General features: G+C 47.8%; 1 protein-coding gene across 1 annotated transcript in view; it reads left to right on the top strand.

Moving 5' to 3' along the window:
* The first annotated feature begins 4598 nt into the window (after window positions 1–4598).
* LOC125086742 (myosin-13) overlaps window positions 4599–26727 on the top strand; it is a 45356-nt gene continuing 23227 nt past the window's right edge. Inside the window, exons 1-19 of the mRNA XM_047706089.1 lie at window positions 4599–4816; window positions 6614–6757; window positions 6843–6999; window positions 9122–9149; window positions 9237–9348; window positions 10521–10613; window positions 12630–12693; window positions 12788–12886; window positions 12992–13095; window positions 15164–15302; window positions 17784–17902; window positions 18617–18766; window positions 18879–19049; window positions 19993–20302; window positions 22180–22253; window positions 22349–22436; window positions 23030–23147; window positions 24764–24887; window positions 25904–26040. Of these exons, the coding sequence (XP_047562045.1) occupies window positions 4613–4816; window positions 6614–6757; window positions 6843–6999; window positions 9122–9149; window positions 9237–9348; window positions 10521–10613; window positions 12630–12693; window positions 12788–12886; window positions 12992–13095; window positions 15164–15302; window positions 17784–17902; window positions 18617–18766; window positions 18879–19049; window positions 19993–20302; window positions 22180–22253; window positions 22349–22436; window positions 23030–23147; window positions 24764–24887; window positions 25904–26040 (2435 nt within the window). The 5' untranslated portion in view covers window positions 4599–4612. The remainder of the gene's footprint in view (window positions 4817–6613; window positions 6758–6842; window positions 7000–9121; window positions 9150–9236; window positions 9349–10520; window positions 10614–12629; window positions 12694–12787; window positions 12887–12991; window positions 13096–15163; window positions 15303–17783; window positions 17903–18616; window positions 18767–18878; window positions 19050–19992; window positions 20303–22179; window positions 22254–22348; window positions 22437–23029; window positions 23148–24763; window positions 24888–25903; window positions 26041–26727) is intronic.

A 26727-nucleotide genomic window follows, 5' to 3' on the forward strand; every position in this document is an offset into this window, starting at 1 on the left:
AGTCAGCAGGGTGATGGCATTGCCAAAAGGCAGTCACCACCTCAGGCATTACACCTGGGTCAAGAGAGGTGGGCACAGGCTGCTGGAGGGCGACATGTGGTTTGGATGTCACACTTCGGGAGATTAACAGGAGTGGGGTCACCATGAAAGTAAAGGAGATTCAGAAGCATGTCACGGAAGAAGCAGATGAAAATACAGCTGGGGTTCTGTCACATGGAGAGGATAAAGTTGTGTCACATGGAGAAGATAGAGTGAAGGAGAACACGGAGCAGCCAACACGTGGGTGTATGGCGGTCTCCTAAGAAGTAGGTTTGAACTCCTTCTGCTGTTACGGTGAGACAGAATGAGGATCGATTGTCCTGAGGTTACAGGAAGCCAGATTTTAGGTTAATTCGAGAAGAATCTTCAGCCTGTGAAAACTGCCTTAGAAGAAAAGAGCTGTCTGTCCTTGAAGGTCTTCAAGTAGGTGGGATAACGCCTCTGCGGGAATATTGCAGACACAACTCGTGCCTCATCTAGATCGTAACATTAGGAGACACTGGGTTCTGAGTCCAGGTTAGAGTAGTGGCCAAAAGGAGAAGTCTGCACCTCCAAACTGGTCATGACTTGAAACCCACAAGACAGAGGTCTTATTTCTCAGAGATGACCATGAGCCACTATGGTTTCCCCCTGACTTCAGGCTTTGTTCTTATGCTACATCACATGTTTTGTGGCACCCATTTAATACCAGTCCTGTCAATTAATACTTTCATTTACACTGATTCCTTTTCCCCTTAGATTTGTTTTTGTGGTTTTGTTTTTTTTTTTTTCTTTTCGGAGTAGGCTCCCCGCCCAGCGTGGAGCCCGATGCAGGGCTTGAACTTAAGACCCTGAGATCAAGATCAGAGCTGAGATCAGGAGTCCGATGCTTAACCAACTGAGCCACCCAGGAGTCCCTCCTTAGATTAGTTTTTGAAAGTCACCCCACTCCGTAGGCTTGCTGTGAAAATGTGGACCATCCACTGAGAAATGTGTTAGGTATTCAGAATTTCAACCCCACCCCAGACCTGCTGAATCACAACATGCATTTCAGCAAGACACTCTGTGGGACTCGTAGGCACACTGAAATGTGAGAAACACTGCCTTACACCACCAGCCTGAACGGATACAATACACATTACCCTACTTGATCAATTTTCATTTTCTTTGCATTTTTCACAAAATCTTATCTCTGAACTTGAAGAGCATCTTGTAATCAATGAAAGGAGAACTGTCATCAGATGCATTTTTTCCTTTGTTTCTGAAACTCAAAATAATATCTCTTACAATTGATGACAATTAGATTTTGACGAAATCATAGATTTAATGAGCACATCATCATTAAAATTAAGAAATAGTTGCCCGAAGTCATTTTGTGTATGAGCAAAGGGACCATGCCATGGCTTTGGGGAAGCAAAATAATGCCTTAAGCTAGTGATTCCCACATATCACTGGTTTTGAGGCCCTTGGGAAAAATTCAGGTTCCCCAGTCCCAGCCCCAGAAATTCTGTTGCAGATGATTTGAATGCGGACCATTTTCCAGTGTTTTGGGTACCATGCTTCATGCTAACTTAGTCTGACTCATGTACGGTCAGAAACCGGCAACCCGACAAGATTTCCTCATTCTCAAGAGGGGCCCATGGATCTTTGGAGAGCCCTAAGAATTTTGCAGGAGGAACATGAGAACCAAACAATTTTCATCATAAGACCTAGATGCCATTTGCCTTTTCTCACTGTGTTAACCTGATGATGCAAAAGCAAAGGCAGATAAAACTTCCGGTGTCTTATTACAAATGAAGGCATGGCACCAAACCACACTTAGAGTCATTGTCATTGCTATACACTGGCCCTGAAAAGAGTTTAATTTTATTTAAAAATTTTTACTGAGGGGCGCCTAGGTGGCTCCATCGCTTAAGCGTCTGCCTTCGGCTCAGGTCATGATCTCAGGGTCCTGGGATGGAGCCCCATATCTGGGCTCCCTGCTCAGTAGGGAGCCTGCTTCTCCCTCTCTCTCTCTGCCTGCTGCTCCCCAGCTTGTGCTATCTGTCAAATAAATAAATAAAATCTTAAATAAATAAATATATATATATATATGTGTATATATATATATATATATACACACACACATCTATACACACCCATATACATAAATGTTTAAGAAGAAAAGGAAAAGACTGTGAAAATGCTTTTTGAATATTTGAATATTTCTTTTTTTTGTTGTTTAAAAGTCTGTTTTATTATTTATTTTTTTTATTTTTTTATTAATTTTTTTTAATTTTATTTTTTATAAACATATATTACCTCTTCCAAATTACTTCCTTATTATATAACTGTATATAACTTACTTCCAAATTATATAATTATATAAGGGCAGATTGTCTGTATTTACTTTAACCAAAAAAAAGCCTTCTGGTAACAGACTGAATACAGAAGCAGACATGAAAATCCAGCTGTCTTTTATTCGGTAGGCATTAAAGAAAGATCTAAAGTTGCGCCTGGGTGGTTCAGTCATTTAAGCGTCCACCTTCAGATTAGGTCATGAATCTGGGGTCCTCGGATCAAGCTCCACAGAGAGCCCGCTTTTCCCTGCCCCCACCCCACCCCCCACTCATGCTCTTTCACTCTCTCTCTCTCTCTCTCTCAAATAAATAGATAAAATCTATTTTAAAAAATAAAGAAGACCCCCCGGGGCCGGGGCTGCTGCGCCATGCCACGGTCTTTGCATGGCCATCAGGAGGGGGCTACCCAATGGCCCCGTCGAGCTGTGCGTGTGCGTGTGCCCTGCGTCCCTTGGTGTGGGGGGGGCAGGTGGGAACCCCCTGGGCGCCTGTGGGGTTGTCCAAAAAAAATTTTTAAAAATAATAATAAAGAAGAAAGTCATAAAAATGAGAAACAATGCACTCTTCCTAATAATTTATTTTCATTTTTCAAAATATAGTCATTTTCATAAAAATGTTAGGTATGTTAACATGTAATGTAATTTGTAATATGATAAATATCTGTAGGTGTGACCAACAGAAACCAAAGCTTGCTGGGCTCTCAACTATATTTGAGAGTGTGAAGGGGTTCTGAGAACACAAGATTGGAGAAACACCGCTATTGGAAAGCTCACTTAAGCCACAACAACCCTGGGGACCACTGTAAGGAAATGGCAAAGCTATGTACATGAATTCTTTTTTTTTATATATTTTATTTATTTATTTGAGAGAGAGAGGGGGCGAGAGAGAGCACAAGTGGGAGGGAGAAGCAGGCTACCCACCAAGATCTCCTCCCGTGAGACCGTGGTATCACGACCTGAGCCAAAGGCAGACGCTTAACCAACTGAGTCACCCGGGCACCCCTGCACAAATTTGTCTTGATTCACTAGTCAGGAACAAATAAAGTCTGAACCAGCATAATGCCCGCAGGCCAGGGGCCCTCTTTCTGGGAGCCCTACTGACTTCCAATCTCCTATAAAACTCAAACCATCATGGTTCAGCAGAACCAGTGGACAAAGTACAATTAAGATGTAACTGAGCCAAATAATGTACAGAGGGAAGCAGATGCTTCTCTTTCTGTAAAAGTAAAACCCCAGAGGAGCGGGAAGGAATAGCAAAACAAGTTAACAAATGGAGGGCGATTTCATAATGGGGGATCTGGCTTCCAAGGGAGAAACATAAAATTCAATTCTCTGACTTTTAATGGGAAACGTAAAAAGCCTTATTAAAAAAATATGCACTTTTCTTAAGAGAGCTATGGGGATACATGCGTGTGACTTCACTCTATAATCAGTTACAGGAGAATGAGTGGGAAGAGGAAGGGGAGGACAAGGGAAGGGAAGCAAAGTGGGGAGAAGAAGTGGTTGGGTCCAGGGGTCAGAATCCAGAGCGTGCTGGACAATCAGATGCAGAAGCAGAAAAGGAATCTGAGAACCGTACCATATGCAGGGGCCTTAGAAATGAGCTCGACTTGCTACTTCATTTTGAGTGGAAATACACAGGGGCCCAGAGAAGCTAAGTGGTTTGACCGAGTTCAGCACTGGAGCTTTAAAGCCAGATTTTTCTGGCTTCTAAGCAGGGGAAACCAGAGAAGGGCCCAAGAAAAGGGGGGTGACTTGGAGAAAAAAAGTGACATTGGGCCATCTGAGATTTCTACTAGGAATTATCAACATTCCAATAACTCTTTTCAGATGCCCTTAAGATTTGGGGATGACACTGAGATCATGGGGCTCAAACATGATGTGTAATTAAGGAAGTATTTCCCAAATCCCTCTTCACTGGGCTCACCTTTATTAGGCTCATTCTTGTTGGTTCAGACTTCCTTCCGTGTGAGGGACTGAACTAACAGATAGCCCCCCAAATCAGCAATCAGGGGTGAAAATAACCCCTCAAATGTTTTTCTGAGAGTACGGTCTCTCCTTTAGCTCACTCCCACTTGCCCTATCTAAGTCCCCAGACCTGGTTCTGGGTTCCCCAGGAGCTAAATGAATCCCAGGAACTTTTGATTGGGCCCCCTGTCTGCATGGAAATAACAGGGTGGTGCCCTTCCCATTCAGGAATCTTTGCAAGCTCTAGACTCAGCCATCTCTGTGGTCTTCCCAGAGCCCCCTGCTGTCATGAGCTCTGATGCAGAAATGGCCATTTTTGGAGAAGCAGCTCCCTACCTGCGGAAGCCAGAGAAGGAGAGAATCGAGACACAAAACCGCCCCTTTGATTCTAAGAAAGCCTGCTTTGCCGTGGATGATAAGGAAATGTACGTGAAAGGTATGATCCAGAGCAGGGAGAATGACAAAGTCACAGTCAAGACCCTGGATGACAGGGTAAGTATAGATCTCAGATGTCCTCGATCAATTGGGCATCCGCATCCTCATTTTTCTTTGGACTGGGATATTAGAAATCGCGTGCAGGTCCATAGGAATCTGAAGATAGAACATTACATACACTTACCTATTCTGTAGCAAAGTCACCAGTGAAAGCTCATATCCCAAACACTTTCACTCTACTTTTTTCAATTTTCCAGGACATGGGCTTTGACAGTTTTTGTGATGTCTACTTTGGAGAAAAGGGAAGTTGAGGGCAGCAGAGTTTGGACAATTTAAGGGAGAGATTGGTGCTGATCGCTGCTGGGTGGGCCCTGCAAATATCCCTCCTTAGGCTGCAAAGTGACTTCCAGATCAAGCACTGAAAGTGATGGCTAGCTTAATGTCGAGAATCACCTTGCATCGTTCAATTCAACATTTGCTGGACACCCACCACATCTAGCGTCCATCCCTTTGCAATGCAAGCAAATCTCAGCACCTGCTCTCCCACAGTTTACCATCTAGTGTAGGAATCAAGATATGCCTGGAAGGTATGACTCTCAGTTCACAAACTCAGGCATACGAAGAGGTTATTTCTTTTATTGCTTGTTTGTTTACAGAACTTAACCTCTAATGTCAGCCTCTTTTCACTGGGAGGGAAATAAATTTTCTTCAGTCCTTCTTGGGATCCCCTCCCATGGTTGTGTCTCATTTTCAGGACCTTATACAGTACCACACTGAGGATCTAACCACTGCCACCACCACCCCTCACCCCGACTCTGAATGATCTGCTAAGAAACAAGTCCCTGTCTTTGAAGCTTCAGGATGCACAGACTTTTCCATCTTCCCTGTGCTACTTTGGGTGTCTCTAGTGAGGACAGTGGAGCAAAAAATCTCCTTTCCTCAAGGGATTTGGCATGTCCCAAACAAATCCCTCTCCTTTTGTCTTTTCACTAAAACCCTCAAAGCTTTTCTAAGGTCTTGGGCTTTGGGAAAACTGTAGCCAGAAAGCCTTATAGGCTCTTTCTCATTGCTACCCTATTTTTCTACCTGTTATGAGTAATGGAATGCAGACCCAGTTGTATGCTTGAATGGGGAGTCAGGAGGGGGTGAACCCAGAGGAGGGAAATTAAGTAATAGTCTCAGAAATATTGTTCAGCCACAGGCCATGCTGCAAGTTCAAATGTTGTAAGTACTAGAGCAGAGATGTGAGGAATTATGGAACTCTTGAAAAGACGGGGAGACAGACAACAGGTCATGGAAGTGACGTGACTTGAGCTGAACTTTGAGGGTTTCTAAACATAACCTCAGTGAAGACAGTGCAGACAAAGGAACCTACGTGAGCAGAAGTATTTAAGTGGAAGTGCACAGAATACATTGGAGTATTCCTTCCCAAGTTTCCAACCTTTGTCTTGTTGAAACTCTCAAAGCAAATGGGGGTAAAGAGAGGCAATCTGCTTTGGTCTGGGCCATCCTGAGTCCCACCTGGACCCTGAGGGCTGAAGGGCTCTGTTGCTGTGCACACTTGTAACTCGTTCTTGGCACACACAATGACACGCTGACCGGGGGGTGGGGGAGAGGAGGGTTGGGACATCAGACCTGAACTGGCTATACACTTGACCAGAATTGGGTTAATCAAGGACAGTTATTTGTGGATCATCTCTGGGAATGGAAATGACCCATGAAGCTATTCATGGTCATGGTGGGGGGTGGCGGTGATTACACCGCCGTCTCTCCCTCCTTCCACCACACCAAGTAGAGCGGGGCTGAGAGCGTTGGCTTTCCTCTCCACTGTGTGCTTTTCCTCTCAATCCCCAGACACTCACTCTCAACAGTGACCAAGTCTTCCCCATGAACCCTCCCAAATTTGACAAGATCGAGGACATGGCCATGATGACCCACCTGCACGAGCCCGCTGTGCTGTACAACCTCAAAGAGCGTTATGCAGCCTGGATGATCTACGTGAGCATCCTTGGGCCTCTCCCTATTCCATCTATCCCTCTGGGTAAAGACAAGATCCACATGTCACATTTTCTGGTTTTCTCAGACCTACTCGGGCCTCTTCTGCGTCACCGTGAACCCCTACAAGTGGCTGCCGGTGTACAACCCCGAGGTGGTGGCCGCCTACCGAGGCAAAAAGCGTCAGGAGGCCCCGCCCCACATCTTCTCCATCTCCGACAACGCCTACCAGTTCATGCTGACCGGTGAGCGATTTCTTTAATACATATTAAAAAAAAAAAAACAACAACAACAACAGTTTTTTTAGTTAATTATGCAATCCCTTTAACTGGACTGGTTCTTAGCTAATTATGCAAACCCTTCAGAGGCCTTGATCATGTGAATGGGGCAATGGTCAAGATGACCTTAGGAGACTCCAATGATTTCATGATGAAAAGCCAGAGATGCAGGTCTCCCATTAGAAGCCACAGTGCAGGGGCGCCTGGGTGGCTCAGTGGGTTAAGCCTCTCCCTTCCGCTCAGGTCATGATCTCAGGGTCCTGGAATCGAGCCCTGCATCGGGCTCTCTGCTCAGCGGGGGGCCTGCTTCCCCCTTCCCCTCTACCTGCCTCTCTGCCTACTTGTGATCTCTCTCTCTGTGTCAAATAAATAAATAAAATCTTTAAAAAAAAAAGCCACAGTGCATAGGCCAGTGTTCCCCAATGGAGCCATGCTGTGCACCTGCTTATTCGGGGGAATGCGGAATGCAGGGAGATGTTCTGCCCCCACACCCAAAGAACAACACCCCCGCCCCTGCCCAACATGAGCATCCTTAGAAGAAGAGAGACTAGATTACTAGCCACTAGAGGGCACTGGGCATAGCAATGTTCCCACACTGCCTTCTTCCCCAGACTCGGGCTCCTCTTTCTCTTCCCTAAATTCCCAGAATGGCACAGAAAATAGACACATGGTAATACTGCCATGTCACTATGTTTTGAGTCACTTTCGTCTGTCCTCCTTTCACCTGACTTGGTCTGGTGCAGACTTAAGAAGCAGAAGCAAGCCTGTGAGATCTGTAGACACTTAGAGTCCTCCACTAAACCTCCAGTTGCCCAAACCTCAGTCCTCCCTCTCTCACACACAAGCCTAGCCATTCCTGCCCGCCTAATAATAGGTCTTCGAATCGGCTGAAGCTACATCAGTTTTCAAAGGAGGATGGACAGCACTATTTGCAGGAGTTTCCTAGGGCTGGCCTGACAGAGTACCACAAAACAGGTGGCTTACACACCAGAAACTATTGTCTCCAAGTCTGAGGCAGAAAGTCCGAGGTTGGGGTGTCGGTGGCGTCCTCTCCTTCCGAGGGCTGACAGGCAGAATCTGTTCACTGCCTCTCTCGTAGTTTCTTTGCTGTTTGCTGGCTGTCTTCGGGGTTCCTTTGTAGAAGCGTCACCCCGCTTACACAATCACCTGTAGGTGGCATTCTCCCTGTGTGCACCTGTCTCCAAATCTCTCCTTTTGATAAGGACACAGATCTTATAGATTTGCCCCCAACTCCAGTATGAATTCATCTTTTTTTTTTTTAAGATTTTTATTTATTTATTTGACAGAAAGAGATCACAAGTAGACAGAGAGGCAGGCAGAGAGAGAGAGAGGGAAGCAGGCTCCCCGCCGAGCAGAGAGCCCGATGCGGGACTCGATCCCAGGACCCCGAGATCATGACCTGAGCCGAAGGCAGTGGCTTAACCCACTGAGCCACCCAGGCGCCCTGAATTCATCTTTTTTTTTAAAGATTTTATTTATTTATTTTTGAGATAGAGAGAGAGTGAGCAAAAGAGAGTGCCCGAGCAGGGGGAAGGAGAAGAAGCAGGCTCCCCACTAAGCAGGGAGCCCCATGCAGGACTTGATCCCAGGACCCCGGGATCATGACCTGAGCCAAAGGCAGAGGCTTAACAGACTGAGCCACCCAGGTGCCCCCAATATGACTTCATCTTCACAACAACAACTACAGTGACACAGTTTCCAAATAAGGTCGTATTCTGAGGTCCTAGGACCTAATTAGAAGCTGCCCCTTCCCGCAAGTCCTAAGTCTGAGACTTGCTCTCCACGTTAAAAAAGGAGATGAGAAATTGCTGGCAAGCTGTTAAAGATCTATGAACCAGAATCACTTTCCCGCTGTGGGATTCTCTGTTCCCTTGCCATGCGGTCCAGGCTACACATCCCACGTTCGGAATTCTACACAATCTGTCTGGAGGAAGATTAGCTACACCCAAGTCCTTACACTGCTAGTCACAGCATCACCATATAGTCCACTCACCCCGAATGCTGCCCTATTTTTTTGTTCCGTGTGTTGCGGTTTCTTTATTTTGTTTTCTCCCCTCTGCCTTTCCAGATCGAGATAATCAGTCCATCCTCATCACGTGAGTAACCTGAGTTTGCACCACAATGACTTGGAAGCCAGAGCCGTCCCTTCCACTACTCTATCGTACTTGCTTTTAACTCCACAGCGGAGAATCCGGGGCGGGCAAGACCGTGAACACCAAGCGTGTCATCCAGTACTTTGCAACAATTGCGGTCACTGGGGACAAGAAGAAGGAGCAGCAGCCAGGCAAGATGCAGGTGAGGAGCTCCCTGAATCTGGAGTTTTGCTGGAGTAAGGACAAATAAAGATGGGGTGAGCACCAAGTGTATGTAGGGCTCAGTGCTCAGCAGAATGCTGGGGACAGGGTCTGTCCCACGAGGGCTTGAGGGGCACGGCGGAGGTGGTGCCCCCTCGTGGACATAGGTGGTAGCACCGGCTCCATCTGCAACAGTCCAGGGACTGAGCAGCTTCCCCTGGAGAAGGGATGCTTTGAGCAAGGTGCGCAGGGGTGCGGGGGTGGGTTGATTTCTGATTGAAATTCCTAAGTCCCATGCACAGTCCTGCTACTTCGTATTTCTATCATGTTGCCACTGTTCACTTTGGGAACCACTGAGCGGGACAGAAATTTGAAATCAGCTCTGGAGGCAGAAGGATAAGCAATTGAGGGGCGGGAGGTGGGGTGGGGCTGGGAGTAAAAATTCTGCTTTCTCTAAGCAGACTTCTTTTTTTTAAGATTTTATTTATTTGAGAGAGAGAGCACTAGAGAGAGAGAAAGGGCAAGCGTGAGTCGGGGGCAGAGGGAGAGGGAGAAGCAGACTTCCTCGCTGAGCAGGGAGCCCACACAGGGCTCAATCCCAGGACCTTGGGATCATGACCTCAGCTGAAGGCAGACGCTTCACTGACCCAGCCACCCAGGCGTCCCTGTAAGCCAACTTCTGAGCAAAAATTCTCATGACATATTTCTTGCGACTTAAAAAATTGTTTTGAGAACCACAATTTCTATTGTACAATCCCTTGAGTGACTGTCTTTGTTCAATTCTATTTATACTTCTGAATCCAAATGTCTATATTAGATGGGTCATGATCCATACTCTAATAGAGGTATGTATTCTAAAAATCCATGATTTATAATAGAGCATTATCAGAGAGGAAAGGAGGTCTGAAAAATCAAGAGGAAACCTGGAATCTGGGATGGCCAGAGTCACGTTAATGCTATGCTGAGACCCTCTCCGGGATGGGACTCTGAAGCCAACTTGGATGGTGGGCACGAGCCCATGGGTGCCTTCACCCATCCACAATGGCCACCAGGCTGGGCTGCTTAGCGTCTCTCCCTGGGCCCTGCCTAGAGAATCCACACTTTTGAGTCACCATGGGCTCCTTCAGAAGACACTCCAAAGTCCTCCTTTTGCTTTTTCTTGTTTGTTATTAGGGAACTCTGGAAGATCAAATCATCCAGGCCAACCCTCTACTTGAGGCCTTTGGAAACGCTAAGACTGTGAGGAATGACAACTCCTCAAGATTTGTAAGACCCAGTCCAATTTTAACTACCACCCGCCCCCCAAGAACCAAATCCTCTCCTCAAATGCTGGATTAAAAAAAAAAATCCCACATAAACTAGAATATAGCCAGCCTTATTCTACCCTTAACTGATGCAGATCAACTGAGCCCTGCTGAGATAATAAGATATACTGAAGAATATGTTGGCTTATTGTTGGCAATGTGGGGTGGGGAGTGGGAGGGATTTATCTGTCCATTCCTAACTGGGCTCATCACCTCAGAACATCCGGAAGTCACGGTGATTAAAATTCCATAAGTAGAGAGCAATCCCTTTATGCTACACTTGGCCTCACTAAGTGGAAGCATTTTAAAATGCTGAAGTCCATTGAGCAATCTCCATTGGCTTATCAGCCATAGAAACCTGAGTCTGAATTAAGTGAGCAGGTTTGAACTCCTCCAGGTGAGAAGGCATTGGGAGAAGGAGAAACCTGGGGAAAGCAGGAGAGTTCAAAACGTGGGAATATGTTGATGTTGTAGATACTGAAGGATCTGTTCCATCCTTCAACATTTGGCTTATGTTTCCCTCATCCAAAGAGGCCTTTACTTCCCCCATGGTCAAATAAACAAACATCCAGCCCTCTACCTAACCTCACTGTACCACGGAATGAGCGACTACCACAACGCAAAGCCCTCGCTTATGCCTGTAGTTGCAAGAGGCTGTCAGGACTCCACACTTCTCAGGACCTGGATAATCTCGAGCTTATGCTTTGTTGTTGCTTCTCAAGGATGAAATGGTCCCTGAGGAGAAAGTGAATGCAGCCATCAGAGACTGGGCTATGAGCCCTGACTTTTCTTTCTTTCCCTTGGTCCTCTGTGCATTGCCCATCTGCACATCTGTCTTCCTAGAGCACAACTAAAAAGTCTTCCTTGTAGGCAGTCTGGGTGTGCATTACCCAACAGACATATGGTGCACATACTTGCACCAAGTTAAGAATTGAGCTAACCTGGCTCCAGCTTAAAACAGAAGATGATATCTTTGGATACCCCCATTGCCACTCTCATTTATTGAGTACTTGGGTCTCTCCTCTTGGCCCTTACCCAGAAGTCACAATCACCCAGGTTAGCCTGTCCACCTTCCACCCACCAAACAAACATTTGCAGGCTAAAACTTCCATCATTTTCCACAGAGCAGCTAGCAATACTGAAGACCAACACTTACAGCTCACTCACGCCTTCACTGACCCTTCACCAGCTCTCCCCAAGCTTCATTTGGAAAATAGTGAGAAGATAATGGAATGTTGACTACAGTCCAGACTCTGTGGGTGGTTGAACAAGGCAAGATTTTTGCCTTCAGATTTGCTCACGGTGTGATAGAAACCAGTCGCTCATAAAATTTCACGTCTTGCCTCCCCTCAAAAGGGGAGAACTCAGACTCTGAATGTGTATTTTGGGAGCCAGAGAGCTTGGCCTGAGTCTGGGAGCTAGGTTTGCCTAATGTAAGCAACAAGGAAAACCAAAGCAAGAAATCTCAGAAAGAACACCAGACGTGGAAGGAAGGAAGGAGAGAGAAAGGAAGAAAGTAAGCAAAAGAAAGAAATAAAGAAAAGGAAGGAGACGGGGAGGGAGGAAAAGAGAGAGGGAGGAAGGAAGGAAAGAAGGTAAGTAAGTTGGCAAGATGGTCCAACCAGCCCTATCAAAGGTATCTAGAAGCATTTGGGAATCCAGGTACCAGACAGCAGGATAAAAACCAAGGGGACTGTCTAGAGTAAGGTGATCCCAAGCAGAAGTTGGAGAGGGCATCTTCCTCCCAAAATTGGAGGAACAGGACCAGATGTTTTGGGTAGAACTATCTGAGTCATGGGTAAGCCAGCATGGGGATTCTGTGGGCCAGACAGCTAAAGAGGAGGGAAGTCCTTACTTCTATCATCACTCCCTCCCTGACCCTACTCTTCCCACCTGTACTGGGAGCACCTGGCAAAAACCAGCCACAGTACCATCTAAATAAAATAACTGTGATGTCTGTCAACCTGCCATTGGACAGGGGAAATTCATTCGGATTCATTTTGGAGCCACAGGAAAGCTGGCATCAGCCGACATTGAAACCTGTGAGTGTCAACGCCCTATTGGGCACAGCAGTATTTGGCCACAGAGACACACCACCCAGGAACCTGAAACCACATTCTTTCTTATTACCCTTAGATCTCTTAGAAAAATCCAGAGTGACATTTCAGTTATCCAGCGAGAGAAGCTACCACATTTTCTACCAAATCTTGTCGAACAAGAAGCCAGAACTCATTGGTAAGTTCTTGGTTGTATTGGTCTCATCCTCGACATCAGTCACGTTGGAAAAACGGAGTGCATCGCGCATGCGTGAGACGCTAAGGGGACCTTCATGTTTCGCAGACTTGCTCCTCATTTCAACCAATCCCTTCGACTTCCCTTTCGTGAGCCAGGGAGAGGTCACCGTGGCCAGCATTGATGACAGTGAAGAGCTTCTAGCGACTGATGTAAGCACACTCTTTCCTTCCTTCTTCCTTTCAGCACAAATTACTGAATTTGTGAACTGAGAGGCACTCTGGCGGTCTCATCAAAAAGTGGGAACCAAAAAAAAAAAAAAAAAGGAAAGAAAGAAAGAAAGAAAGTGGACCCAGGGATGCTCCGTGATCAGACCTGAGCTCTCAGAGTTCAAGATGTCCAGGAATTAGTCCATATGGGACCCCTCTCCGCTCACTTCCACCCCAGGAGATGCCATGGGGGGACAGGAAGTTCTCCAAAATATGCCTCCAGTTCCATTCTGTAGCATTTTAGAGTTGGGTTTTGCATGTATAAGGTTTTTTAAAGGTTTTGTTGGAACTTCTCAGGCTACAAAACCATCTGCACGTTCTTTTAAGAAATTTTTAAAAATACAGCAAAGTGTAAAGCAGGAAAAAACAACCCAGTCTGCAGGAGGAGACGCCCCACGCCCTGTGCTACCTGTCCCCCTCAGACTCATGCTCAGCTCCCACACGTCCTCAGCGCACCTGTCGGGCCTCCCACCATTAGCTCTGGGAAGTATTTCCAACATTGATAACTAGAATAATAACAGTATCTAAGTGCACCAAGCACTTACATGGCCTGGGAACTGAGATGAGTGCTTTATCTTGTTTAAGCCCCCCACCACCAAAAAAAAAAAAAAAAAAAAAAAACAAAAAAAAAAAAAACTCTTGTAAAATGTCCCCATTTTACAAAGATGGAAGCTGAGTCTTAGAAGGAAAACACACAATTTGCTTCAAGACAGTTTGTCAAAGACAGAACATTTGAAGCCAGATCTGCCCACCCCAGAACCTGCCTTTTTTTTTTTTACCTAATAGACACCATCTTTGAGCCATTAATCTCCCGAGGAGCTTCTCCTGGGTGATGGTTTATGGCCGAATACAAGGGGGAGTGCTCCCTCCGAGGGTCTGCCTTCCCCAGCAGGCTCCCCAGAAAGTAATGTCTTCACCTAGTTCCTTTCAAAGTGGAGTGAAAGGTCTTTCCTTTTAACTTACAGCAGCCTCTTCCTACGACACACATATGCACCAAATGGGTGGGATATGGAGTCAAGGAGGCCACTGAGGCTCAGAATGTCTCCTCACCCAGGTCGGCTCTCAGCCTGGACCCCCCTTCTCCAAAAGAGGGCACCACCCCAACAGTGCCTCATCGTCCAATACCGTCCTGCTGACACTGACCTGCCACCTCCCCAGACACGTTCCTTGTATGTCAATCCCTCCTCCAGTGAGCATTGCTTAAGCTGCAAGTCCTGTTACATAATCAATACATGTACCCCAGAGAAGGATTTTCTAGTTGAAATCTTTGTGGTAGAAGACGGGCCGAGTGACTATAAAATCAAGTCAGCAAATGCCTGTAGGCTCTGAAGTGACCAAGCGCTTACTCCAGACAGACCTTTATCACCTGCTACCTGGGCGAAATGGGCAGGTCACTTAGCCTGTTAGAACTTCAGGTCTCACCTGGGACTTTGGAAAGATCTGCGCACCTCTGAGGTTCTCATAGCGACATAGTGAGATGACCTGTGGATGGTGCCTCACCCCTCGCCTGGCACAGGTCCTCTGCAGAAGTTTGCCCCTTTCTTATTTGAAAAATGATGGTGTTCTCTTCACTGGCCTTCTCTTCCAGTTCTAATAGGCTGGGTCGCCATATTGTCTCAATTCTGAACAACACCGGAATTCCTGGGTTATAATGCCAGACTCTCAAGGTGTTAGACACTATCTCTCAGACACGCTCCATGAGAATTCCTTCTCCTGGTATCGCATGATGGTTCCCGGTGGCCTCATCCAGAAAACAGCCCCAAATCTATGTAAAGGATTGAAATCAGTTCTGGTTGGATGGAAAAAAACAGAGTATTCACGGTTTCTTCCCATAATCTCCACCCTCCCACACAAACATGTTAAAGAAATGGCTTTTAACCCCTAAGTTAACAAACTGCCCCGTCATCCACCTCTTTGGGCAAATGCTGTCTCACGGGCTGTACACAAAGGGTGAGGTCTTTCCCAAGGACAACAGAGTCCCTGGGATGACTGTCCTTTTTCTAACTCCTAGAACGCCATTGACATCCTGGGTTTCAGCTCAGAGGAAAAAGTGGGGATCTACAAGCTCACGGGAGCCGTGATGCATTACGGCAACATGAAGTTCAAGCAGAAGCAGCGGGAGGAGCAGGCCGAGCCGGACGGCACCGAAGGTAACCACGTCTGGGCAGAGATTAGCGTCTGACACTGTCCCTGTGTTCATGGGTGGCCGGGGCCCTGTGAGGTGAGCTCTAGGTTCCTCCCGAGAGGTGCTCATTGGAAGTCGCTCAAACGGGATGTGGGGTGTCCAAAGCTCATTGTACTTGCCCTGGGGAAGTCCACTCCCTCTGTCAAGGAATTCTATAGTGGCGGATCCTTGAAAAACAAAAGCCATCATTCTTGTCAATGAATAATCACCTTGTTACCTCTCACCATCGCAGTTCACCTGTTACCTTAAGGTAGACATTGAGGAGAGGATATGGTTCTGTGAACTTCCCTTTTTCTCTGTGCACATAAGCAGAATGCTTTCCTAAGCGCCTGGGCCAGGTGAAAGGGTTTCCTCTTCCCGTGGCCTTCAGTCCCACTCTGACATCCGTTGAACTTGACCCTGAACCCAGGACTGGTGTACAGATCTCCCCACCCCCTACCCCATGACTCTCACCTGGATGGTGTCCCCATCCCCCTCTGCCTGGTCCTGGGAACAGAGTAGGGGGCAGTGGGAGGGGCTCCTGGCAGCAGGACACACCCACCGTGCGCCCAGTTCATCCACATCATCTTTCACACTGTTACAAGGTCTGTCAGGGAAAGACTGGTTCATCTCCAATAATTCTACCTATTGTAACATCGTCACAGTGTGTCTTGAGCCCCCCACCCCCACCATGATAAGTGGAAACAATAGCCTTGAGAGAAAAACCAGGAAAATATGTGGGACTTTATCACTGCCCATAAAGGCTCATCTGATTAGGCTATGGTTGCCTGGGATAATCTCCTTTTATTAATTCCAAGTGGACTGATTAGGGACCTCATAGCAGGAGTAATGAATAGCCCATCCATATTCACCAGGGCCACCCCTGACACAAGGGGAGGGGATTATGCAAAGAATGTACACCAGGGGGCGCCAATCCTCAGGGCCATCTTGGAATCCTGCCTGTGTAGGTGGTGAAAGATAAGGGGCAGCAGAGAAACTCTGTTAGAGCAAGAGACCCTTCTGATTGGGGTAATCAGGGAAGGCTTCCTGGAGGAAGAAGGCACCGACATGGACTTTGAAGGATGGATAGGATTCTCAAAGGTGTTGTGGGGGAGAAAGCAGTCTAAACAGAGGACACATGATGATCAAGGGGGAGGGGGAAGGAATGTGAGGGGCCTGAACAGCAGTGGGGTCCTCTTTGGCTACAGAAGAGGATATGTAAGAGATGGGGATTAAAAAGCAGTTATTTTGGTATCAGTTGGAGAAGGCCTTGAGTGCCAGGACACATGTTTTAGAATGTACATGGTAGGAACCAGAAACCATGAACTGTCCGCTTAGCAGGGAAAGTTCATGGGAATTAATCGGTGAGCAGTCAGGCTTCCCCAAAGTGTGGGACCCTGTAGGAGATGCCAGCTATTTTGAAGGGGAAGCGAGCAGAATGTCCTGCCTGTCTGACCACAGGCAGGTCAGGGATGAGGAAGAAGGATGTAATCACCCAAGCTTTCAAGTGTAAGTGACTAGAAGAATCCCATCCACCTACGAGGGCAGAGCAGGAAAAGGGGATAGTTTGAGCAAAGAGGAAAGCATACATATGGCCTCTTATTAAACACTTGACAAATACAGTCCTGGATTTTTTTTTGCTTAATTCCCCAGCCAGCAATAAAGTAATGGTCCCATCCAAGAGGAACTACCCCTAGAGGAACAATATTTCTCTATCTGCTTGATGAGCTCAGCGCAGGCAGCCAGATCTGACCCAAAGTCAACCACACTCCCAATGAACTATATGAAATTGCCAATTATCAACTGCTTTTGACCTTCTCCCAACATCTGAAGACTGGGTCAAAGTTCTGTAGCTCTCTCTCAGCTGTAAGCGTGGCATCTTGCAGGAATTTAGGAAGCTGCTTAACATGTATTGTGAACTGTCCAAATGATGCCTCCATTACTCCTATGCCATTTCTTTTTTAATTAGCAGACTCCAATATTACTGTTTAACTATATCTTCTTAAAAATGAAATTTAGGGGCACCTGGGTGGCTCCGTCAGCTAAGTGCCCAACTCTTGATTTCAGCTCAGGTCGTGATCTCAGGGTCAGGAGATCGAGCTTCACGTCAGGCTCTGTACTGACCATGGACCCTGCTTAGAATTCTCTCTCTCCTTCTCCATGTACCCCTCCCCTGCTCTCTCTCTCTCTCTCTCTCCCAAAAAAAGAAAAAAAAAGAAATTTAAATATCAACAGGTCAAGATCAACTTTCAAGATTGCATCTAGAAGGCAAACTAAAGTTCTAGAAAACCTGTGCCCCGAGACTATGAGATCGAAACTTTCTCAGACAACCCCAGTCCTGGTGCACATAGGCGAACGGAAAAACACCAAAAAGGATTATAGGAAACATTTCTGGGAGGCCCCAGGGTCTGATTGGCCACATCAGCCGCTGCTGTCTTTGTGTGACCACATTGCCCTCTTCCTTCAGTGGCTGACAAAGCTGGGTACCTGATGGGTCTCAACGCTGCAGAAATGCTGAAAGGCCTGTGTTGTCCGAGGGTGAAGGTTGGCAACGAGTATGTCACCAAAGGGCAGAACGTCCAGCAGGTAATGGAGTTGCCCTGAGTTCAGCTGACTCAGTTATTCTGCTATTTTAACCACCATCCCAAAGTTCTTTAAGGTGCAGGTGTCCAAAATCCATATGCAACTGCCTTCAGCATTAAGGGGAATTTCGTCCTTAGGTCCCAGGGGTAGCTTAAGGAATGCGCATGGAAGAGTGCCGTTAGGCACGAGGAGGGCCGGAACCAGAAACTGAAGGGTACTCTGGAGCCAGACAGCCCTTCTGCAGCTCCTTCCCTGGGGCTCCATGGATGGTCATTGCTCTCCTTCTCTTCTGTGTCCTCACTAGGCAGACAAGCTCTCTCCACCTTACCTGCCCATGGCCACCCCATAGCTCCCAAGTTCACATCTCTGTAGTTCAGCCTCCCATGTAGACTGAGACCAGTGTCTTTGATCCCAATTCCAAATTCTCAGGAAAAACCCTCCATACAACCCAACTTGGATCAGTAGTCCACCTCTGGTTCAGTTACGTGCAGCCAAGTTCTAGAGTCGTGTTAATACCATGGCTGTTAGAAGACTATTTTTGTAAATGGGATAGTTCTCAGAGGGAGGGGAACGTCCTAAGCTGGCAAGTGCTTTAAGGGATATTTAATATCATGCTGGACTATATGAAATTGCCAATCTCTAACCACTTTTGACCTTGAAGACCTCATTGGCTTCATGCTCCAACCTTCAGGGTTGAGTGGGTGATCTTTCTTCAAGGTGACCAACTCGGTGGGTGCTCTGGCCAAGGCCGTCTACGAGAAGATGTTCCTGTGGATGGTCACTCGCATCAACCAGCAGCTGGACACCAAGCAGCCCAGGCAGTACTTCATCGGGGTCTTGGACATTGCTGGCTTTGAGATCTTTGACGTGAGTTGCTCAAATAAATGTCTCTTAAGGTCCTTCCTCTTTGTGTCTTCTCTTCGGAGTCCCCACTGGATTTTCCAGACTCACTCCAACTCTTGCTCTTTGTAACACCCAGTTCAACAGCCTGGAGCAGCTGTGCATCAACTTCACCAACGAGAAGCTGCAACAATTCTTCAACCACCACATGTTCGTGCTGGAGCAGGAGGAGTACAAGAAGGAGGGCATCGAGTGGGAATTCATCGACTTCGGGATGGACCTGGCTGCCTGCATAGAGCTCATCGAGAAGGTAGAGGAATAGAGTCTGCTCTCCCAGGACTGCCCCTCCTTGGCTGGGACCGTCATCGCTTTGCTCTCACTCTACCGTGCGGGTAGAATGATGATCCTTGCACTACTCTTCCAACCTCCGGAAAGCTGAATCCCCTTGCACAGACAAGTGTTTGGAATGCATGCATAATGCAGACACCTAAACAGATACATGGTTGGTTAAGATCCAAGGGCTCAGTTCTCCCAGGAATGTGAACGGGAGCCCAGGAGGAACAGTGGCCTTTCATACCTTTGTAACTTGTCCAAAGACCCTAAGAGGACAGACAACAGAGCAGTAGAGTTCTTGGCATAATGTTACTATAAAAACAGCCGAGGAGGGGGTGCCTGGGTGGCTCAATTGGTTAAGCCTCTGCCTTCGGCTCAGGTCATGATCTCAGGGTCCTGGGATCGAGCCCCACGTTGGGCTTCCTGCTCAGCGGGGAGTCTGCTTCTCCCTCTGCCTGCCGCTCCCCCTGCTCGTGCTCTTGCTCTTTCTCACCCTCTCTCAAATAAATAAATAAATAAAATCTTTAAAAAAAAAAAAAGAAATTCCCATACCGTTTGGAGCACTGGTGATATTGGAATGAGTTTCTCTTCCTAAGGTGGCTACCAAGAAATCCGCACATGATTGTTTCAATATCACTCATATTATTTTATGTCTATGTATGTAACTTTCCTTTTTTGGAGGGCACGGTGGTGGTAACCTGTTGCTAAAAGTGAGCTACATTTGTATGCATACAGTTTCTTTCCATGTTCTTTTGTTCAACAAGCATCCATTAAGCGCTTACTCCATGTCTAGCTCCCAGCCCCGCGGTGCTCCTAAGCGAGTGGTAACACCAGAAAGGTTGTATTTGACTCCTGCAGACAATGGAGTCATTGAGATGCGATATTAAATGCTGAGTCATGGTCTGTCATCCTACTTTCAGCCCATGGGCATCTTCTCCATCTTAGAAGAGGAGTGCATGTTCCCCAAGGCCACAGACACCTCTTTCAAGAACAAGTTGTATGACCAGCACCTGGGGAAGTCCAACAACTTCCAGAAGCCCAAGCCTGCCAAAGGCAAGGCCGAGGCCCACTTTTCTCTGGTTCACTATGCCGGCACCGTGGACTACAACATTGCCGGCTGGCTGGACAAGAACAAGGACCCCCTGAACGAGACCGTGGTCGGGCTGTACCAGAAGTCATCCCTAAAGCTGCTGTCCTTCCTTTTTTCCAACTACGCTGGTGCAGAAACAGGTGAAATTCTCCCACCCCACCCCCACTATGTGCAAAGCTCTGCGTCATTACTTATGACCCAGAGCTGCTCCTTGAAGAACGAGTATTCCGCTGTGATCATCAGATGGAGCTGGATTTATTTGTCTGTCTCTGATTATCCAATTTTCTTTCTCTTATGCTTCCTCTCCCTTAAGAGGAAGTCCCTGGACTCCCAGGGGACAAAAGAGACAGTATCACATTTTTAAATAGCTTTTAAAGATTGACATGGGGTGGCTGGCTGGCCTATTCTGATCATTTCAGGTAAATGGAACCACTTTGCACCTGGCTTTCTTTTGTGTTGCAGAATGTTCCCAGGATTTGTCTGTGTTGGGACACACTTCTTTTATAGATGTGTAATATTCCAGGGCGTGGAAAACACACATTTTGTCTATCCACTGGGGAGTTGATGGATATCTGGCTAGTGATGATCGTGCTGCTATGAACATTTGTATACAAGTTTCTGTGCTGGCTTATAGTGTCAATTCTCTTGTATATATCCATAGGTCATTTCTCTTGTATATATCCACAGGCCCTCAACGCGCTGAGTCTTATGGTAACTCTGTATCCAGTTTCTCCAGGGACTTCCAGACTGTTTTCCAAAATGGTTGCACAAGCCAGTATCACTTGCTAAGTTTATTCACATTGTATTTTTAAAAATAATCACCAAAGAACAGTTTTAAGATGATGGACTGTCTTAAATGCATCAATTTAAAAAATTAATGTTCTCAGTGTGAAAATATAGACAACGTACTCATTCGTCCTATGATTAGATTATTTTAAAAACAAACTAGAAGGGGCGGCCTGGGTGGAGCAGTGGGTTAAGCGTCAGTGGGTTTGTGTGCAGGTCATGACCTTGGGGTCCTGGGATCGAGTCCCTTGTCAGATTTTGTGCTCAGTGCAGAGTCTCCTTGGGATTCTCTCTCTTCTTCTCCCTCTGTCCCTTCCCCAGATGTCTCTCTCAAATAAATAAATAAATCTTAAAAAACAAAATAGAACAAAAACTCTTCAGTTCTGTGACATCAAAAGAAAACCAAAAGTCCCATTTCGGGGTTTGAAGGACGTGGCCACCACTAAAAAAAAAGAATCCTAGTGCACTATTGGTGGGAATGTAAGTTGGTGCAGCCAACTGTGGAAAACAGTATGGAGGGTCCTCAAAAAATTAAAAATAAAATTACCATATGATCTAGCAATCCATATCTGAAGGAAGCAAAATCACCATCCTTAAGAAATTATCTACACCCCTGTGTTCATTGGAGCATTATTTACAATAGCCAAGACATGAAAACAACCTATGTGTCCATCAACAGATGAATCGATAAAGAAAACATGGTATACTTTTCAGCCATTAAAAAAAGAGAGAGAGAGAGAGAGAGAAAATCTTGGGTTTGTGACAACATGGATAGACCTTGAGAACCTGATGCTAAGGGAAATGAGCCAGACGGAGAAAGACAAATCCTGTACCATCTCACTTATATGCGGAATCTAAAAAAACCCTATCTCTCATGGAAACAGAGATCGGACTTTGTGGTTGCCGGAAGCAAGGGGTGAGGGGTGGGGGAATTGGATGAAAGTGTCAAAAGATACCAACTTCCAGTTATAAGATAAATAAGTTCTGGGATGTAATGTACGGCAATTGCGTATTTAAAAGTTGCCAAGAGAGTAGATCTTAAAAGTTCTCATCACAAGGAAAGTAATCCTAACCAGGTATGGGCAACAACGTGACTATTTCAAAATATAGACATGTATCAAACATGAAAGATAAGCAATGTTATTTCTATGTCAATAATATCTCAGTAACCCTGGGGAGCAGGGGGAGGGCTCAGGGTTGAATCTGACCCACCCTCCGTGTCTGTCTCCAGGTGACTCCGGGGGAAGCAAGAAGGGTGGGAAGAAGAAAGGCTCCTCTTTCCAGACCGTGTCGGCGGTGTTCAGGGTTTGTGTTTTGGCAACTTCTGCATTTGGTTGTTCTTGTGCTCCATGAAACGGCGTTTGCTGACGTTAATGTGCTCATTCTGATTTGCGTCCCAGGAAAATCTGAACAAACTGATGACCAATTTAAGGAGCACTCACCCTCACTTTGTGCGATGCCTGATTCCCAATGAGACCAAGACTCCCGGTGAGTGAGAATCCATCAGAACAGGGCTCCCCAAAACGTGTGCAAACTTCTACGTGCGTTTGTGCGGGTTTCCCTGAGCTGAGGGTTGTGGGGTTTACCTCCTCTCAGTGTCATCTGTGAAGTGACACGGCCAGATTTAGCAAATACGAATATAGATGCTCTGTTAAGTTCGAATTTCAGATAAACAATGAAACATGTCTTCGCGTAGGTATGACCCATGCAGTGTCTGGGATACACTTAACACTAAACAATGATTTCCCCTATCTGAAATTCAAGTTCACCTTGGCGTCCTGTGTTTTATCCGGCACCCCTACTCTGAAGTCCATATCCCTCATAGTTAAGTACGTAGAGAGGCATGTCAGATCTGTGACTTTCCTAGGGTTTTCCAAGAGCTCTGTGACTCCTTTCCCCCAAAGAACACCACTGCATCTGAGTAGTCCGCAGTTAAAACACCTGTTTCGAGAGCGTAGACTATGCAATTACTCTCCACCTGTTACTGCCCATGGGGCCCTTAGCTGCGTACTTTAGCTTTCTGGGCTATAAGACGAGGATTAAAGTGACATTTCGTGCATGCCATCCACTTCTCTCCCCAGGCGTGATGGACCACTACTTGGTCATGCACCAGCTACGCTGCAATGGGGTCCTCGAGGGCATCCGGATTTGCAGGAAAGGATTCCCCAGCCGGATCCTCTATGCAGACTTCAAACAGCGGTAGGTCACCTGGCTTTGCATCTCTCTCTCTCTTTTTTAAGATTTTATTTATTTATTTTAGAGAGAAAGAGAGCATGAGAAGAGGGAGTAGCAGAGGGAGAGGGAGAAGTCGACTCTCCCGCTGAGCAGGGAGCCCCACACGAGGCTCAATCCTGGGACCCCAAGATGATGACCTGAGCTGAAGGCAGATGCTTAACCCACTGAGCCACTCAGGCGTCCCCATATCTCTTTCCTTCTGAGGGCTCCTTGGGCTGAGTGGTTGCTGAGTTCACAGCTTCCCAGGGTTTCTGTGGGCCTTCTTTTTAGCTGGGAGCGGGGGGGATGAGCTATGCCCAAAGTGAGGGCCAGGCCAGCCCAAACTGGTCCCAGCATCAGCCCCAACCTTCCACCTCAACTGGGCCTTCAAAGCAGAGCTTCTCACCTTCTAGACTAGATAATCCTTTCTTATGGGGGTTGTCGTGTGTGTTGTAGGATTTTAGCAGGATCCCCAGTCTCTACCTACAGTGTCAGGAGCTAACCACACCCCATCCACTGGGACAATAAAAAATGTCACCAGACAGGGGCACCTGGGTGGCTCAGTGGGTTAAAGCCTCTGCCTTTGGCTCAGGTCATGATCCCAGGGTCCTGGGCTCGAGCCCCACATCGGGCTCTCTGCTAGGCAGGAAGCCTGCTTCCCTCTCTCTCTGCCTGCCTCTCTGCCTACTTGTGATCTCTCTCTGTCAAATAAATAAATAAAATCTTTAAAAAAAAATGTCACCAGACATTGTCAGATATCCCCCGGGCAGGGGGGGAGAAGTGTAGGTGGGGGGGTTCAGTTGTCCCCAGTTGAGTCCCGCTGCTCCAGACCAGCTCTCTCCTCCCAACTGCTATCTGGGCCCAGAACTCCAGGCCTTGTCTGGCGTAGAGGAGGGGCGAGGACCCTCCAGGAGTAGGGGGACCACAGGTCTGTGTCACAGATGATTTCAAGGTTCTTTTATGCAGATAACTGCTTCCTCTGAAAACAAAACTCCAACTGTGTACCCCTTCTCCCAGACTAGCTGTACGATAGTCCATGTCCTCCTAAGGCTGGAGCAGGAGAAGATTCTAGAAGGCCTGGTCTTAGGTATAGGGCAGGCCTTGTCTTAGCTATGGGGCCTTTCTCGGGGATTGAATCCATTCAGAAAATGTCGTCCCTCGACGGAAACCACCTTCCAAGCTAGCACTGCCAAGCCAATGCAGAGCGGCCCAAGTAGATGTTAGGCCTGACCCGGCTTCCGAAGCCAGATTGGAGGGAGGATAAGGTGTTTTCTCAGCTTCCTATGTACTTGGCCAACTGATAGCAGACTCTAGCCCCTAAAACCCTGGTGGCGCTCCAGAGTCCACGTGTCCTCAGTGGAGGGCATGGTCTTTCTGGACATGGGTCATCCCAGAATGAGTTGGGCCCTGGCAAGGGTGAGGCCCCGGAGCAGAAAAGAGCAGGGTACAGCCCTCAGGAAATTACACGGAGGGATCACCCTCCCAGCTCTATGGGCCAGACCCCCTTCTCCCCCCGAGACGCCCCTCCCCCCAACTCCACAGCACCCAGCTGCTAGCAGGTGGCTGACCAACCACGCTCCCCACACCCCACTGCCCCGCAGATACCGGATCCTCAATGCCAGCGCCATCCCCGAAGGACAATTTATTGACAGCAAAAATGCTTCTGAGAAGCTTCTGAGCTCCATCGACGTGGACCGGGAACAGTATCGGTTTGGGCACACCAAGGTGAGAACACGCGGAGCTGGGACACCTTCCCCCTCCACCCTGCATCACCCATGGCCCCTGGGCTGCTTGTCGGCTGGTGGGAGGAAAGGACCGCTCTCCCCGTCCAGCCAACCTGACCGCCCCATTGCGCAGGAGCCCACGCAGAAGGAGCCTGAGTCTGGGGACCGAGAATCCTGTCCCCGTGTTGGTTTTTAAGTGTCTAGAAGTTTAATTGGAAGCCAGACCCCACCCCCATCCCAGCATTGGAAGAAAGCAATAGAAAGTTCTAGGGTCCTAAGAGAGCAGAGCAAAGGCTCTTTTATGTGGGACAAGAAAGCCAAGAGAGAGAACACAGCAAGGATTCCAGAACAGTGAGAACTTGGAGGGAATGATAATAACAGACAGAAAAATGCCCACCATTTATTGAGCACACGGAGATCTGGCCCTGTGACTCGCCTTCTGTGCACCTGGCATTCAGTCCTCCCCATAACCTGAGGGACATAAGGCTAGTCCTGACCTCATGGGGTTACAGGGAGGGCAAGGGAAATAAAGGCTCCCAGAGGGCAAAAAACGTGCTCAAGGTCACAAGGACAGTGAGGGACAGAGGCCAGCTTCAAATCCTGGCCTGACCGCAGAACTCTCCCTCCTGGAAAGGGTCAGACTGGGGTTCACGGCCCCCCGAAGGGGGCCTTGCTTACTCAGAATGTCAGCTGGAGTGGGCCATGGGTAGGTGGCCCTGAGGAACTGTCTGCGAGTTTCTCCCAATGTGGGCGCAGTGGAGCTCGGAGGGTACTTTCTGGGCTCATCCTTGCCTCCTGTGTGGGAGCTCTGTCTGAACTGGGCCATGGGGGTTTGAGGGGCCAGGAACGTCCTATGGAATGAGCTCAGGAGAGGCCACTGTGGGGCCCAGTGGACGGCCCGTCCCAGGCCACGGCTCTGAAGGCTGAGGGCTGGGCTGGGCAGAAACCGGCTCCCAGGAGGACCCCGGGTTGCACAGCAGCTGGAACACGGCCGAGCTCGTCTCTCCTCTGATGCAGGTGTTTTTCAAAGCTGGGCTTCTCGGACTCCTGGAGGAGATGAGGGACGAGAAGCTTGTGACCCTGATGACACGCACACAGGCCGTGTGCCGGGGATACCTGATGCGGGTGGAGTTCAAGAAGATGATGGAGAGGAGGTGAGGTGGACCCTCGCCCCTCCTTATCCTACCCTCCCTACTTCACAGCTGCTAGTTGCTTCCCGGTTTTAGTCTTGGGGCATCGATGTCCTTGCTTATTCATTTACCCCAGCACCTGCTGAGCAGCCTGTCCGTGCTTGGGGACCCTGCATGGTGCTGGGCATACAGAGAGGAACCCTGCCCTCCAGGAACTCAGGGGAGGTACCCAACACAAGTTCCCTTCTTCCTTGTTCATGAGGCCAGAGCCAGGCATCCGCATGGCAGGTGCCTACGGGGAGCAGTGAGAGGACCAGGTTTGTAGATGACAAGGGCCTGAACTAGGACATAGGAGTCCAAGGACACTGAAGAGTCTTACTCCTTCAGTAATTCACCAGCAACCCTCATGACTGGTAACATGCGGGAATTTCAGGGAGAGGGGAATTGTGGGGGGAGGCCCCTTCTCCCCAATTCCCCGATGCCTATATGGCTCTGACATTGGCATTGCCACATGGGCCACCATCATGCATTAGTCGAGAACAGCTTGTGGGCATCTAGCTGGGTGAGGTGAATGGAAGCCAGCACAGAAACAGGGAGGAGAAGGGCCCTGGGCAGGAGTCGGTTTATGGGAAAGGGAAGCAAGTTTTGAGGCACACGTGAGCTCTAGAGAATACAGAGTGGGAGATAAGGCAGTTGTCTCTAGGACATTGG

The sequence above is a fragment of the Lutra lutra genome, chromosome 16 (genome assembly GCF_902655055.1).
Source record: "Lutra lutra chromosome 16, mLutLut1.2, whole genome shotgun sequence".
Lineage (NCBI taxonomy): Eukaryota > Metazoa > Chordata > Mammalia > Carnivora > Mustelidae > Lutra > Lutra lutra.